Raw genomic sequence first — 15,450 nt, forward strand, 5'->3', positions numbered from 1 at the left:
AGTACAAGGAGATAAGGTGCAAGGTGAAGAGAGAGGTGGCAAAGGCTAAAGAAAAGGCGAATGATGAGTTGTAAGTGAGGCTGGACCCTAAGGAGAGTGAAAAGGACCTGTACCGATTGTCTAGACAGAGGGACCGAGCTGGGAAAGATGTGCAGTAGGTTAGGGTGATAAAGGATAAAGATGGAAATGTACTCACAAGTGAGGAGCGTATGTTGAGCAGATGGAAAAGGGTACTTTGAGAGGCTGATGAATAAAAAGAATGAGAGAGGAAGAAGACTGGATGATGTGGAGATAGTGAATCAGGAAGTGCCAAGGATTAGCAAGGAGGAAGCAAGGACAGCTATGAAGAGGATGAAGAATGGGAAGGCCGTTGGTCCAGATGACATACCTGTGGAAGCATGGAAGTGTTTAGGAAATGGTAGTAGAGTTTTTAACCAGATTGTTTTTAATGAAATCTTGGAAAGTGAGAGGATACCTGAGGAGTGGTGAAAAAGTGTACTGGTACCGATATTTAAGAATAAGGGGGATGTGCAGAGCTGTAGTAACTACAGGGGGATAAAATTGATGAGCCACAGTATGAAGTTATGTGAAAGAGTAGTGGAAGCTAGTTTAAGAAAGGAGGTGATGATTTGTGAGCAGCAGTATGGTTTCATGCCAGGAAAGAGCACCACAGATGCAATGTTTGCTCTGAGGGTGTTGATGGAGAAGTTTAGAGAAGCCCAGAAGGAGTTACATTGCATCTTTGTGGACTTGGAGAAAGCATATGACAGCGTGCCTCAAGATGACTTATGGTATTGTATGATGATGTCGGGAGTGGCAGAGAAATATGTTGTACAGTTGTACAGGATATGTACTAGGGAAGTGTGACAGTGGTGAGAACTGCAGTAGGAGTGACGGATGCATTCAACGTGGAGGTGGGATTATATCAGGGATCGGCTCTGAGCCCTTTCTTATTTGCAATGGTGATGGACAGGTTGACAGACGAGATTAGACAGGAGTCCCCATGGACTATGATGTTTGCTGATGACATTGTGATCTGTAGCAAGTGTAGGGAGCAGGTTGGGGAGACCCTGGAGAGGTGGAGATATGCTCTAGAGAGGAGAGGAATGAAGGTCAGTAGGTACAAGACAGAATACATGTGTGTAAATGAGAGGGAGGTCAGTGGAATGGTGAGGATGCAAGGAGTAGAGTTGGTGAAGGTGGATGAGTTTAAATACTTGGGATCAACAGTGCAGAGTAACGGGGATTGTGGAAAAGAGGTTAAAAAGAGAGTGCAGGCAGGGTGGAATGGGTGCAGAAGAATGTCAAGAGTGATTTGTGACAGACGGGTATCAGCAAGAGTGAAAGGGAAGGTCTCCAGGATGGCAGTGACACCAGCTATGTTATATGGGTTGGAGATGGTGGCACTGACCAGAAAGCAGGAGACAGAGCTGGAGGTGGCAGAGTTAAAGATGTTAAGATTTGAATTGGGTGTGACGAGAATGGACAGGATTAGAAACGAGTACATTAGAGGGTTAGCTCAGGTTGGAAGGTTGGGAGACAAAGTCAGAGAGGTGAGATTGCTTTGGTTTAGACATGTGCAGTGGAGAGATGCTGGGTATATTGGGAAAATAATGTTAACGATAGAGCCCCCAGGAAAGAGGAAAAGAGGAAGGCCTAAGAGAAGGTTTATGGATGTGGTGAGAGAGGACATGCAGGGGGTGGGTGTGACAGAGCAAGACGCAGAAGACAGGACGATATGGAAGAAGATGTTCTGCTGTGGCAACCCCTAACAGGAGCAGCCAAAAGAAGAAGAAAAAGAAGAAGTGTGGCATACTTTTAACTGTGGCATTCATTTAACCTCCACTATTATTGGCACCCCTTGTAAAAATTAGCAAAAATGGTTAGGAAAAAAAATAATTTAAAAAATATTTATTTCTTGATGAGGGCTTTGTTTTTCTTTGAATGAACTTGTTTCAATTAAAAGTCAGATGTTTCTCATTTTTTCAGTGTAAGATGATGGTTCTTCAGCAAACAGTGATTTTTTTCTAATCCTTCTCACTAATTTTTAGAAGGGGTGCCAATAATAGTGATGGGCACTGTATGTATCCTTTTTATCTTGAGATGACATGGCAGCCATTAGAAAGTGGTGGTGCTTGCTTCTTCTGGAGAACTGCTTGTATGGCTGGTAAACATTTAGTATTTCCTTTTTTTATGTGAACTATTTTACCCATTATTTTATGTGGCCAGCTCCTCTGGTCTGGTTTAGTGGGTGCCAAATGACCTGTACCTTTTCAGAATACCTTGCAGTTGTTGCTACTTGTTCTGAGTGTACCATTGCTGACTGCTGGTGCAGGTACCCTGCTTTTGGAGCTGCTCCTTTTGAGATGCTTGGACAATCTAAGGTGACACCTCACATCTAACTAGGGAAAACATTTTGTTTAAATAAACTTGAAATTTTAAATACTCTAGAGGTCGAAAAGTGTAACTTTAAATACACCAGTGTGTATTTTAGTATGTACAGGTAAACCTTTACTGGATAACATCAATATCTTAATGTCTAAAAATCAGGATCAAGATGAACATGGCAGCAGTGAACTTCTTGGGGAATATACAGATATCAATCTAAAACTTGGTCTTCCACCGTAGTTTCATACATGGTTCGACTTGATCAAAACCCTTAAAATTGAACATGGAATGTTCAGGAATTTAGACAAGAATATAAACTAAATATATAAAAATGTAAATATGTTTAAAGTGAAATTTAAAATATGCATTAATACACTTTTAGTATTGGTGAAAGTAAATCTTTTTTTTTTTTTAAGTGAGAGAGAAGAGTTTGATATTCTGTACTTGTATTGCAACAGTTGGAAGCACAAGGATAGCATCACTAAGGCATTTCAACTTGCGTTTCCATCTCAACCCCTCCTCTAATAAACATGTCACTTGCTTTATTTGTCTTTTTGCATCAAGAGGATCGACAATAGAAAGCTTCATCAAAAGAAAGACTTGGATAAAAAGCCCAAACTTCCTGCTACGGTCAGAGCATGAATGGCCTAAAAGACCAGATGAAGTGGACCTGTCTATTAACGACGATCCGGAAATCAAAAGGTGAGTAGTATGTTTTACAAGCGTAGAAGAAAAAATCAAACCAGTAAAAAGACTTGTAGAGTACTATTCAGAATGGTTCAATTTAAAGAAAGCAATAGTTTGGTTCCTTAGGTTCAAAGAAGTGCTACTGTGTTTGAAAGAAGAGAGAAAGGCAATTCAATATACAGTCAGTCAATAAGGACACAGCCCAGAAAGACAAAAAACACTAATCACAGAACATATGAAGGAATACAAATCGGCAATGAGGCTGAAGCCTCTGTCTCTAGATGACTTGTCTAAAGCAGAAGACAAACTATTTTGCCTCAGTCAGCTACAAGATTACCCAGAGGAGGTTAAAGCCTTGCACAAAAATCAGCACGTAAAGAAAGGTGGTAAAATCAACAAACTGGACCCAGTCCTGCAAGAAGGAATATTGAGAGTTGGAGGAAGACTCAGCAAATCTGCTATGCCAGAAGAGGTAAAACACCCTGCAATTTTTCAGAAGAATTCACATATTGCTACTCTCATTATGCAATAAGTTCATAAAGAAATTGGACATTGTGAGCGTAATTATAAGTACACCCTGTAACTCCAGGGTAAAGGGTCAAGTCATCAAGACAATGCCAGATGCAAAAGGGGCAGTCAGAAGAGTTTGTGTGCAGACCAAGACCAGCACACTGGACAGACCTATGAACAAACTGTGCCTGCTCAAGGAAGCAGCAAACGATTGAAATTATTAATTTTTCTTTTTTGCATGCTTAAAATTTAATTGTGTTTGTGTTTTTACAGTAGAATTTAAGTTTCTTAAGTTTCTTAAGTTAGGTTTAAGTTCAGTAAAGTAGTGAAGGCTCTTATTAAGTAATGTTAAAGTAATTGATTTCTGCCCTAACATAAACAATTAAGGGCTGGTTGTGTTCATAAATATTTTACTAGATGACAATGCATAATCTATGGGAGGTTCCTATAAACCCCACAAGTAGAATTGAATTGGCATATTCTAACCATTTCTAACAGCTCTGACTAAACATTATTCTCAGTTAGTGACCAGCCTTGCCATGTGTAAGGCGTAGAGGGCACAAGGTTTTAAACCGTGCCTATGTGTCTATGGACCTTTTGAGTGTGTGAAGTAACTCTAAGAAAATAGCGCTTATTTAAGTGCTGTGCCATACGTTTAAAGCGTACAGAAGAAGAAGCGAAGAATCTTTAAGTATATAAGAAGTTAAGAATCTTTTAAGTATAGAAGAAGAAGTAAAGAACTTTTAAGTACAGAAATAACTAAAGCTTCTCAAGAAAAGCTAAGTTTAGAGAAGATACATTTTTCCTTTTTGTTTCCTTTTATTCTACGTGTGTAACTACTTTTTTCTTTATTCTTGTGTGGATTATTTGCTTTTAACTTTCACTAAATATATTTAAAACAAACTTTTGGACTGAGAGATTTCTTTCAGCACGCGTTTTACCCATGCTTGATCTCACCTTATACTTCGGCGGCTACAGGTATTAAAAATTCCAAAAGTAATAAAGGTCCAACTAAGTCAAATAATTGAACAGCTTGATTAACAGGTGCACAGTCACAAAAACTGCAAAATTATTACTCTTTTTAAGGCATAGTATTTGCTCTTCACAGACTGTTTAACATAGTAAATTTCATTATAAAAATAACAACTGAAAGGTGACTATTAGCACTATGATAACTGTATTTCTCACATTTAACATTAATGACATATAGAGACAGCCAAAGGATGCTTTCAGTTCACAATTTTATTGCCAGCTTTCTTAATGTTGTTTATTACTTGGTACATGAACATGAGAGTATCAAGTATGTGATTTGTAATATTCTGTAATCATAATAATAATAATAATAATTCATTACATTTATATAGCACTTTTCTCAGTACTCAAAGTGCTATCCACACAGGGAGGAACCGGGAAGCAAACCCACAATCCAGCTAAAAAACTTGAATACAAGATCCACAGGCAACAAACTCACTAGAGCTGCTGGTATGTTGAGAACAGACATGAAGACCGTAGAATATTTTATACACATCAGCAAACAAAGAACAGAGGCTGTTCTGTGGGTAGAAGGGGCTATAATGGAAAATTAGGAATACATAAATAAATAAACATTAATAAATAGTAATAAAGGTAATAAAACACATTTTTAGGGTTGTGTATTATAGAAGTAAAGATTTAACTCTGACAATTTATTCAAAGTTTAAAATAGTAATATGTTTATAGCCCGTCTTTAGGTTGACTTGTTAAATGTAGGCTACTATTTCATTTGGACATTTGAGTAAACAACAGTCAAATATTTGTTTTAATCTGACTGGCTTAATCAAGTATAGCCCACACTTAAGTCTACGTCAATCCTTTAAAATTAGGTGGACACAAATTTGTATTCATCTGTTTATTGAAATTTTCTTTGGATGTTGTTTAGTAACAATAAATATCTCACATCCAAACTTTTATGATCATTATTTTTCAGATCCGCTAATCATAAACTATGGTGGTAAAAATACACTGTAGTCTTAATAATACACTCGAAACTAGTAGACTACCATCGCAGATGTACTTTACAAATATACACTCCGTCTCTTACAGTCACTTTATCTTGACCGTCCACCTTAAGAAATTATCTTACACACCAACCTATAGAAATTACTCCCACCTTTCTTTCTACATATCCATAAGGCATTTGGCTAAAGTGGAACATGAATGACAAATAACACCGATTGGCATTTTGCTGAATAAAAAGGTGATTGACTGCAACCTTTAAATTCACGATTGGCTGCTAAGTGTGTAACGTACACAAATTTAATATATGATATCCCTTTTGAAATATGACATCCTCCCCCAATTTAAAGGGGTGGTCATGACAGGCAAGGGATTTTTTTTCCATAGAACTTAAACTATGTGATTCACATGGTTTTAATCACTCATATGACAGAGGTTAAAATTGTGTTCCATATTAATGCCTTTCCCGAGGATTTTTTCTTTTGTTCACCAGAAAAAACTACCTGAGTAAATGTTTAACAGCAACACATTTCTTTCACAATCTTCAAATTAGAAACTTTGTTAAACAGAACCTGCCCAATTTTCCTCATCTTCCACCTCCCTCTATGCTGGAAAATATATTCATCAGTTTCAAGGACTTAGACAGCATCTCTGCAATATATAAAACCATTTTACAGTCCCTCCCTTTCAAAGATCCAAGAGGATCTGTCTCACTTAAAATTGTCCAAAATGTTTCCAGGGCAGATCCAACCTAAGAACGCTGCAATCAAGTTCAGGCCTCACTGGGTCACATGTTTTGGGCCTATGCCAAATTAACATCATTTTGGACCAAGATTTTTAAATGTCTTTCAGACAGCCTTGGTGTCACAATCCCTCCTAATCCCCTAACAGCTGTGTTTGGTGTACTTCCAGATGGGCTTAAAGTGGAGAAAGACAAACAAACTGTAATTGTCTTTACTACACTATTGGCACGTAGACTTATCTTGCTCAACTGGAAGAATCCTAACTCTCCTCTTTTAAGTCAGTGGGTAACTGATGTTATATATTACTTGAAATTGGAAAAAATAAAATTCTCACTCAGAGGATCTTTGCAGAAATTTTTCAAAACCTGGCAGGGCCTAATCAATAACATTTTAGAATAATCTTTTAAAGCACTAAGGAAGCAGATTCTCTCCCTATTCTCTTTTTTTCTTTTTCTTCTCCATTTATCTATATTCACTTATTAATTTATCTATTTGCTTATTTTTACTAGGTTTAAGTTTTTTTATGCTGCCCATGTTCTCTTTCTCAGGGGTGGGGGTTGATTTGTTTTCAATCCTATTCTTGTAAAATTGATCTATTTGTATGGAATGTTGTGTGATTTCAATAAAATCAATAAAAAAAAAAAAAAAAAAAAAAGAGCAACGCTGCACATATGGTGTGAAAGTGGATTAGTACATTTATTTTAGAATGTCTTTGTACAGAGTTCTCGGGTGTCAAGTAATGAATCATTAATTATAATTATTACTATTATTATTTTTACTAAATCATTTTCCATATTTCTTTTTTCATGAACTCCCGTTGAAGAATCTATTGGTAACAGAACATATAGTGCGCATGCCAAAACGACTGAAGTAACAACTAACGAAGTGGCATTTTTGTATACCATTTTAACAGTTTACTGTCTGACGTCAATTATAGAGTAGCACAATAAAGCAACAGTAATACAGCTTCAACCTTCTTGGATACACTTGTCAATTACAGAAGTATGGGATTAGTGTCATTTCCACATATGCTTGCTAGTTACTGATAAAACAAGCCCCTTGGAGTCAGAATTTGGCTACACCAGATTATACTGGTTCTCTTATTTATACATGTCCTTGTGCTAAAATAACAGTGGGACTGGCTTACAGATCAATAGGTTTTAATTAAAATGCTTTCTAAGAGTGCTAAACACAAAAACTAACACTTAACAAGGACAGAAGTCAAACAATATAATCAATACACATTCAATTAGTGACAATAATACTTATTAATAAAAATCAGGTATCACATTTTAAACAAAGAACATTTGCCATTCATACCATCACAGAGAAGGCAATTAAGAACCTTGACAAAATGTTTAATAGTAGCCAGAAGGATGCAGCTTCTGTCCAATCTATCCAGACAGACTTTGTGGGCTTCCTAAGAGCAGGGTATATATCAGAAAAGCCGGGAAAGTTTAAACCATGGTTCTACCAGCATGATATTCTGCTTAGGATCCTTTGGCCACTCCTGGTTTATGAGGTTCCTGTATCTACAGTGGAAACCTTGAAGAAGAAGGTCAGTCTCACCTTAGAAGGAAGGAGCCTGAGGAGCATTGCAATCTATGTCCATAACAATAAACTACAACTGCCACTAATTAGAAGAAGAATTCAAGGTGATGAGAACCGGGGAGGTGTTGCTATACAGGAAGTCAAATGACCCAAGAGTGGTTAAAGGTGGAACTGATGTAAGGAGTGGAACAAAGTGGCGAGCAAAGGAAATGGTTCAGCAAGTAGAGATTTGGCTGCACCAGAGAAAGCTGACGGGAGTAGTACCCCAAGGCAGAGCTGGGCTGGGATCTATCCCAGCTTCGCAGATAGAAGCCACCATAGGGAAAAGGAGTCATGACTTGGTCTAGAGGGAAGTGAGAGCAGTAAAAGATTCAAAATTATCTAAAAACACAAAGTAAATACACATTAATGCAGATGACACACAGCTTTATTTATGTATAGCAGTATTTACAAATCAATGAGTAGTAACTTTCTCAAACTAAATAAGGAAAAAAACAGAAATCTTAATGATTGGGGAAAAATGGAAATCGCGACTGTATTTGAAATAAACTTAATTTAAGTTTAAAAGTCAAGGCGGAGGTAAAGAAATTAGGAGTAATCATGGACTCTGGCCTAAACTTTAAATTGCTCATTTACCAGATTACTAGGGTTGCATTTTATCAAGGAATATTGCAAAAGTTAGACCTCTTATTGCAAGATGCTGAAAAAGTTATTTTTTTCTTTTTAGTCTGCTAGATTACTCTTTTGCACTTCTAACAGGGCTATCTAAGAAATATATTAATCTGTTGCAATTACTTCAGAATGCAGAAGCAAGAATCTTAACTCTGAAAACAAATTATGAGCACTTCTCAGCAGTTTGAGCATCATTACATTGCTTACCTGTGTCATCAGGGCCGGATTAAGACCCTTAGATGCCCTAAGCACTAAGTAATTTTGGTGCCCCCTTACACTAGTAATTCAAAATATTAAAACAATAACAAACTAGAAAATAAAATTTTATTTTATTATCGAAAATTCGAAATTAAACAAAACATACTTATAGTAAGAAGGAAAATAATATCTATTTGTGTATGCATCATTTTATTTTTATCTTAATAATTTTCTCCTACTTTTTTTCCTTGCAAACTCTTTGATTAGATCTTCATAATCAATCTTATGTAACACATCTGCTTCTATAAATGATAGAGATTTTTTTACTAAGAAAGATTTACTTACAAAATTTTCACAGAATATTCTTTAAACCTTATATTAAAAATGTGTGTAAAAGATTTGCTAAATAATGAATGCAAAAGTCATAAATAAATTAAATAATAAAAATGGTAAAAATTCATGACAGTTTAAGTTGTACGGCAATGTAATGCTTAGAGCGGCTATATGCATTATAAACTGCAAAACTGCCGCCTCCATGTCGTAAACCGAACGACTTTAGTACCTAGGGGTCATGAAAACTGTCATATCAAAATGAGACTAGGACCAAAATTTTCATAAAAATCTCTAGTTTTTGATGAAGCAAACCAAATTCCAAAATATCAGTTAGCGCTGATTTTGTTTCAGCTTTTTTGAATTTTTTTACATCTCATATTTAAGACTGTTTTAGGTCTCAAAGTGACTACAAAGTGGCGTTATGGCTACAAATATTAATTTTATCTGCCATTTTTCTAAGGACTACAAATTATCCAGTCTCCTGCCAAAACCTGTAGAAATTGACTTTAACCCCAAAATTGATTTAAAAATTTATTTTGTGCGGCACTGCTTTTCGAGAAAGATCTGATCGCATTTTTATCATTACTTGAAGAGAAAACGGCATCCGAAATTTTACAAATTTTAACGTTTGGGATCGATTTTAAAGGTTTTTTTGAAATGTATGGTTTTCATTTTGACATGAAAACCGTAGATTTACCATTTTGATTATTTTCTTTGTTTATGGCTTTTGTGTCAATTTAGCAAATCTGTTTACACATATTCTTAGATAGATAGATAGATAGATAGATAGATAGATAGATAGATAGATAGATAGATAGATAGATAGATAGATAGATAGATAGATAGATAGATAGATAGATAGATAGATAGATAGATAGATAGATAGATAGATACTTTATTAATCCCAAGGGGAAATTCATATACTCCAGCAGCAGCATACTGATACAAAAAAAAACAATATTAAATTAAAGAGTAATAAAAATGCAGGTAAAACAGACAATAATTTTGAATAATGTTAACGTTTACCCCCCCTGGGTGGAATTGAAGAGTCACATAGTTTGGGGGAGGAACGATCTTCTCAGTCTGTCAGTGGAGCAGGACAGTGACAGCAGTCTGTCGCTGAAGCTGCTCCTCTGTCTAGAGATGACACTGTTTAGTGGATGCAGTGGATTCTCCATAATTGATAGGAGCCTGCTGAGTGCCCGTCGCTCTGCCACAGATGTCAAGCTGTCCAGCTCCATGCCAACAATACAGCCCGCCTTCCTCACCAGTTTGTCCAGGCGTGAGGCGTCCTTCTTCTTAATGCTGCCTCCCCAGCACACCACCGCGTAGAAAAGGGCGCTCGCCACAACCGTCTGATAGAACATCTGCAGCATCTTATTGCAGATGTTGAGGGACGCCAGCCTTCTAAGAAAGTAACCGGCACTGTCCTTTCTTAAACAGAGTGTCAGTATTGGCAGTCCAGTCTAATTTATCATCCAGCTGCACTCCCAGGTATTTATAGGTCTGCACCCTCTGCACACAGTCACCTCTGATGATCACGGGGTCCATGAGGGGTCTGGGCCTCCTAAAATCCACCACCAGCTCCTTGGTTTTGCTAGTGTTCAGGTGTAGGTGATTTGAGTCGCACCATTTAACAAAGTCCTTGATTAGGTCCCTATACTCCTCCTCCTGCTCACTCCTGATGCAGCCCACGATAGCAGTGTCATCAGCGAACTTTTGCACGTGGCAGGACTCTGAGTTGTATTGGAAGTCCGATGTATATAGGCTGAACAGGACCGGAGAAAGTACAGTCCCCTGTGGCGATCCTGTGTTGCTGACCACAATGTCAGACGTGCAGTTCCCGAGACGCACATACTGAGGTCTGTCTTTAAGATAGTCCACGATCTATGCCACCAGGTATGAATCTAATCCCATCTCTGTCAGCTTGTCCCTAAGGAGCAGAGGTTGGATTGTGTTGAAGGCGCTAGAGAAGTCTAGATTAGTACAAGATTTGAAGAAAATTTTGTGAAAAATTTGTTAATAAATCTTTATTAGTAAAAAAAGTTATATAACAATTTTATCCAATAGTAATCAGTTGTACGATTTTCACTTTTACATACTGTAAATGAATTTAAAAAATATTCAAGAATAGATTTAAATAGACTTACCAGAATATTTTTTCCTCAAACTGGGACGATTTTTTTGTTTTGGCTTAAAACAGAAAATAACGCTTTCTGCGCACTAGAAATTTATTTTAAGTTAAATAACAGATAATTCATGAAACACAACAATTACGTGATAGTAATTTTTAATAAACTATTAACTATTATTTAAAAATATAAAAACATATTGTTTTGAATCGAATTCTTTTCACAATATTTTGACATTTGCGTTTAAGGGAATCACCATGAAACAGGAATTCTCTTTCATAGATGGCACCAATGCAGAACGCACTGTGTAAGGTGCCATCTACAAACAGTGACAGCATAGGGAGGTACAGGGAGGCATTATTCATTTTTCATTAAATTTTGCAAATGGCTATAAATTTAATTAATTTAATAATTTATGTGATAAATTCGGCCATGAAAAATTTTTGTGGTGCCCGCTTTACCCTCGATGCCCTAAGCGTAATGCTTACTTTGCTTATATGGTTAATCCAGCACTGTGTGTCATTCAGAATTGACTTTAAAATACTATGGATATAAAGCCTTCAATAACCTTGCCCATTCCTATATATAGTTGTATAACCTCAGATCTTCTAATGGTGGTCTGCTTATAATTTCAAAATCCAAGCTTAAAAGAAGTGGTGAGACAGACTCATCTTTAGAGACTTACTTTATGATATTGTATATAAGGATGCTTCCCTTGCACTAATTATGCATATGTGTTTTATAAGGTTGTATGGATTTGTTTTTTCTTTGTTATTTATTCATTAATGTTCTTACCTAATCTTATTTCTTTTTTCTTTTCTTGTAACCTTCTGTTTGACATGTTGTAAAGCACTTTGAGCTACATTATTTATATGAAAATGTGCTATATAAATTAATTTTGTTGCTGTACATTTTTAAGTCTTTCGTTACTTGCTATGAACAAACATTTTTGGGAAACTCACCCCTTGTTAGTTATTGCGGCATATACTTAGCACTGATGCAGCATATTAGCAATGTCCAAATGATGATGTGAGATCTACAAGTTCTTTGTTTTTGTGAGGGTTTCCCTAGTCTCACCATAAAGATGTATCATTTATATGTTACCTAAATGCTGTAAGCCATAGCTTTTAAAACACTATGATTACTGTAAGGTCAAGAGACACTCCACTTTTTATATTCTCACATATTTTTAAGTAGTTTTAGCTGAAAGACAATGTTAAATTAAACCACTATAAACACATCTCTTCGTGCATTATATTCTTCTCTTGAGTATCCATTACATGGGCTGTAGTAGTTTAAATGAAAACTTCACCTATATATGCAAGTCACTGTAAACAGACACCTGTCATCATTTAGGAAGAAATTGTATTAAGAACATTTGATAAAAAATGAATTACTTTCATCAGTATTTGCCACCATAATTATTATCTCTGAAATGCAAAAGGCATGTTTTCTTAAATTAGAAAACCTATTCTATAACCTGGAAGACTGCATGCCACGAGAGGACTGTAACCTCAAAATTGGACTGCTAATTTCCATCCCAGCCACATGACATACAGTTGTAAATCATTAGTGCTTATTGGGTATCTTGACCTGCTGAGGCCAAGTGGACAGATTAGCAAACTGGATACTTTCTAAGCTCTCACAAGTTTTTATTCCATGTTCAAAAAAGTCAACGTGTATTACCTGAGAAGCAGAGCTCCCAACATTCACCCTTGTCATTGCAATGGTAATATTTCAATAGATAAACTTGTATCATTGTGAGCTGTATTATAAGGATATATTTTTATGATTTTTAAGATGTAAATTTTGGTATATAAGACAACATATGCGCTTATAAGTTGTTATTTTTAAAGCAGTATTTCTGCGACAATAGTTTGTGTAATGCTCTCAGTTTCATTATCCTTACTGTGGGCCGCAATGCGCAGAAATAAATGGCAGAGTCGGAGAGCCTGGAAGGCGCAATTTTCAGATGAACTGTTTTGTCTTCAAGTTTCAGTGTCGATTTAAATCTTTCTTCAAAACCTTCCGCATTGATTTTGTAGGTAGGTGTCCTGGTTAGTAAATGCCGAGGAGAGCCACTGAGTGGCTGAATGTACCAGAAGAGATAAGGAGCAGTATCCGTTGTTTCAAAGTTGCACTTGATTTCAGCCAGTTGTTTTTGAAAAACTTGCACTGTACCCTCAGGATTCCAAACACGTTCTTTACTACCATATCCTAAAGGACAGACAAAAGTAATCATATAATTTAATATTACCAAACGTACAGTACAGCTTGTTACACTCCGCGCATTTACGCATTTAATTGTGTACCCAACTCTAAAAATGTTAATACGAAATGTTTAAAAGATGCACATGATGAACGCTAAATCTGACGCACCTAAAGACGCAAGTAGGGTCAAGACAACAATTCTCTGATGCATTTTTTCTCCAACTGGAGTACAGTTTCTCCTGAACTCGTTTTTAAGTTGCTTTTCACTGCCTCACTTTGTAAAAATGTGTGACATCTTGCGCTGTTTTAGCGCCATCTAATGCCTTTTTTGTAAATCTTGAGTTTTTCTTGCTTTTGCATTCTCCGCGTGACGCTCGAGCATTTATGCAGCATTCCTTGTTTTGCCCCTTCTAACTATTTCTACGCTGCCAGAATACTTACACCGTATTTTTCTGTCAGTTTACAAAGATAAAGTTCACATATGTAATAAATTTCATTTCAGATTTTTTAGCACAAGAAACAACTGCTATCCTTTTACATTTTTCTTTTTTAACAGCAATATAGGCGTTTTCAGAAATCCAAGCTCTGTTAACCTGACCACTTTTATTGAGTTTTCTAAAATGCAATACTTTTTTTTTTAATTAAACAAATTACTAGTGATACATCTAAATCAGTCTGACTGAAATATGTTTGTGAAATATATTTACAGTTCTTATAAAAATATTCATCCTTTGAAAGTGTTCACATTTTTGTTATAAAACATTAAATACTCCATTTAGATTTTTTACAGTGATCAGTAGAAGAAGACTTTAAAGTGAAAGAGAAATGAAATCTCTGCAAAGCAGTTTAAATTGATTATAAACATAAAGCACAAAATGTTTGATGAACTAAATTAATATAATTTTGGATAAAAATCTTTACATATGTCTCAGAGAGCCTTAGTGTTAAAATAACTTTTAATTAATTAACATTGATTTTGGTGTGTTCCCAGATGGCATTGAAGTGCATAAAGATACAGTAATTGTAATAGCCTACACCACACTAGTAGAATGCAAACATATTTAGTTCAACTGGAGGAATCCCAACCCACCCTAAAAACTCAGTGGATAAGCAACATTCTATATTTTCTTAAATTATAATAAAATCAAATTCACTCTTAGAGGATATGATCAACTATAAAAAAATGCCTGTGTCTCTGTTCTTTTTCTTGTTCTCTTGGGTGGGAGGTTTAATTTTTGTTTTGTTTTACTCTTTTTGTTTTGTTTGTTTGTCTCCTCTGAATTAATTTCAAAGTATTCAGTTCTATTTGTTATTATTTGTTTGATTGAGCAGCACAGTTTTTTTTTGAGTGAGCAGTGAGCAGAAGATGAACTGATCACCCAAAGGCATAAAGTTAAAGATGAGACATTTCTTTTCAGCATTTTTATGCAAGATTAGTGTATTGTTTTTGTTTTGTACAATTGTGCAGTTAAGCAAGGTTACTTTTTATTTCCATCATTCACAGGTACAAAATACCAAAAAATTAAAAGGGCATGGAGCATGGTCAGTGCAACACGCATGTTAGCAAGAATGACAACTTGTAAACACTTTTTGTAGCCAGCTAAGAGTCTTTCAGTTCTTATTTGGGGTATTTTCTGCCATTTGTCATTTCAAAAGGCTTCTAGTTCTGCAAGGATCTTCGTCTGTCTTGAAGCACTGCTCTTTTCAGATCTACCCACAGATTTTCAATGATGTCTAGCTTGGGGGACTGTGAGGGTCATGGCAAAACTGTTAGCTTGCACCTCTTGAAGCATTCCATTGTAGATTTTGAGGTGTTTTGGATCGTTATCTTGTTATAGGATCATTCTTCTTTTTAACTTCAATTTTTTTTACAGATGATGTAATGTTTGCTTTCAGAATCTGCTGGTATTTTTTTAATCCATTCTTCCCTCTACCAATGACATGTTCCCTGTGCCACTGGCTGCAACACAAGCCCAAACCATGATTGATCCAACCCTTGCTTAATAGTTGGATAGGTGTTCTTTTCAGTG

General features: G+C 36.0%; 1 gene segment (V, D, J or C); it reads right to left on the minus strand.

Moving 5' to 3' along the window:
- Positions 1–12,625: 12,625 nt before the first annotated feature.
- LOC114657607 (T cell receptor alpha variable 14/delta variable 4-like) lies at positions 12,626–13,662 on the minus strand. The segment is given in 2 exon segments: positions 12,626–13,426; positions 13,589–13,662. Coding segments are annotated over 2 exon segments (426 nt in total).
- Positions 13,663–15,450: the final 1,788 nt, after the last annotated feature.

Source organism: Erpetoichthys calabaricus, chromosome 9 (genome assembly GCF_900747795.2).
Source record: "Erpetoichthys calabaricus chromosome 9, fErpCal1.3, whole genome shotgun sequence".
Taxonomy (NCBI): Eukaryota; Metazoa; Chordata; class Cladistia; order Polypteriformes; family Polypteridae; genus Erpetoichthys; species Erpetoichthys calabaricus.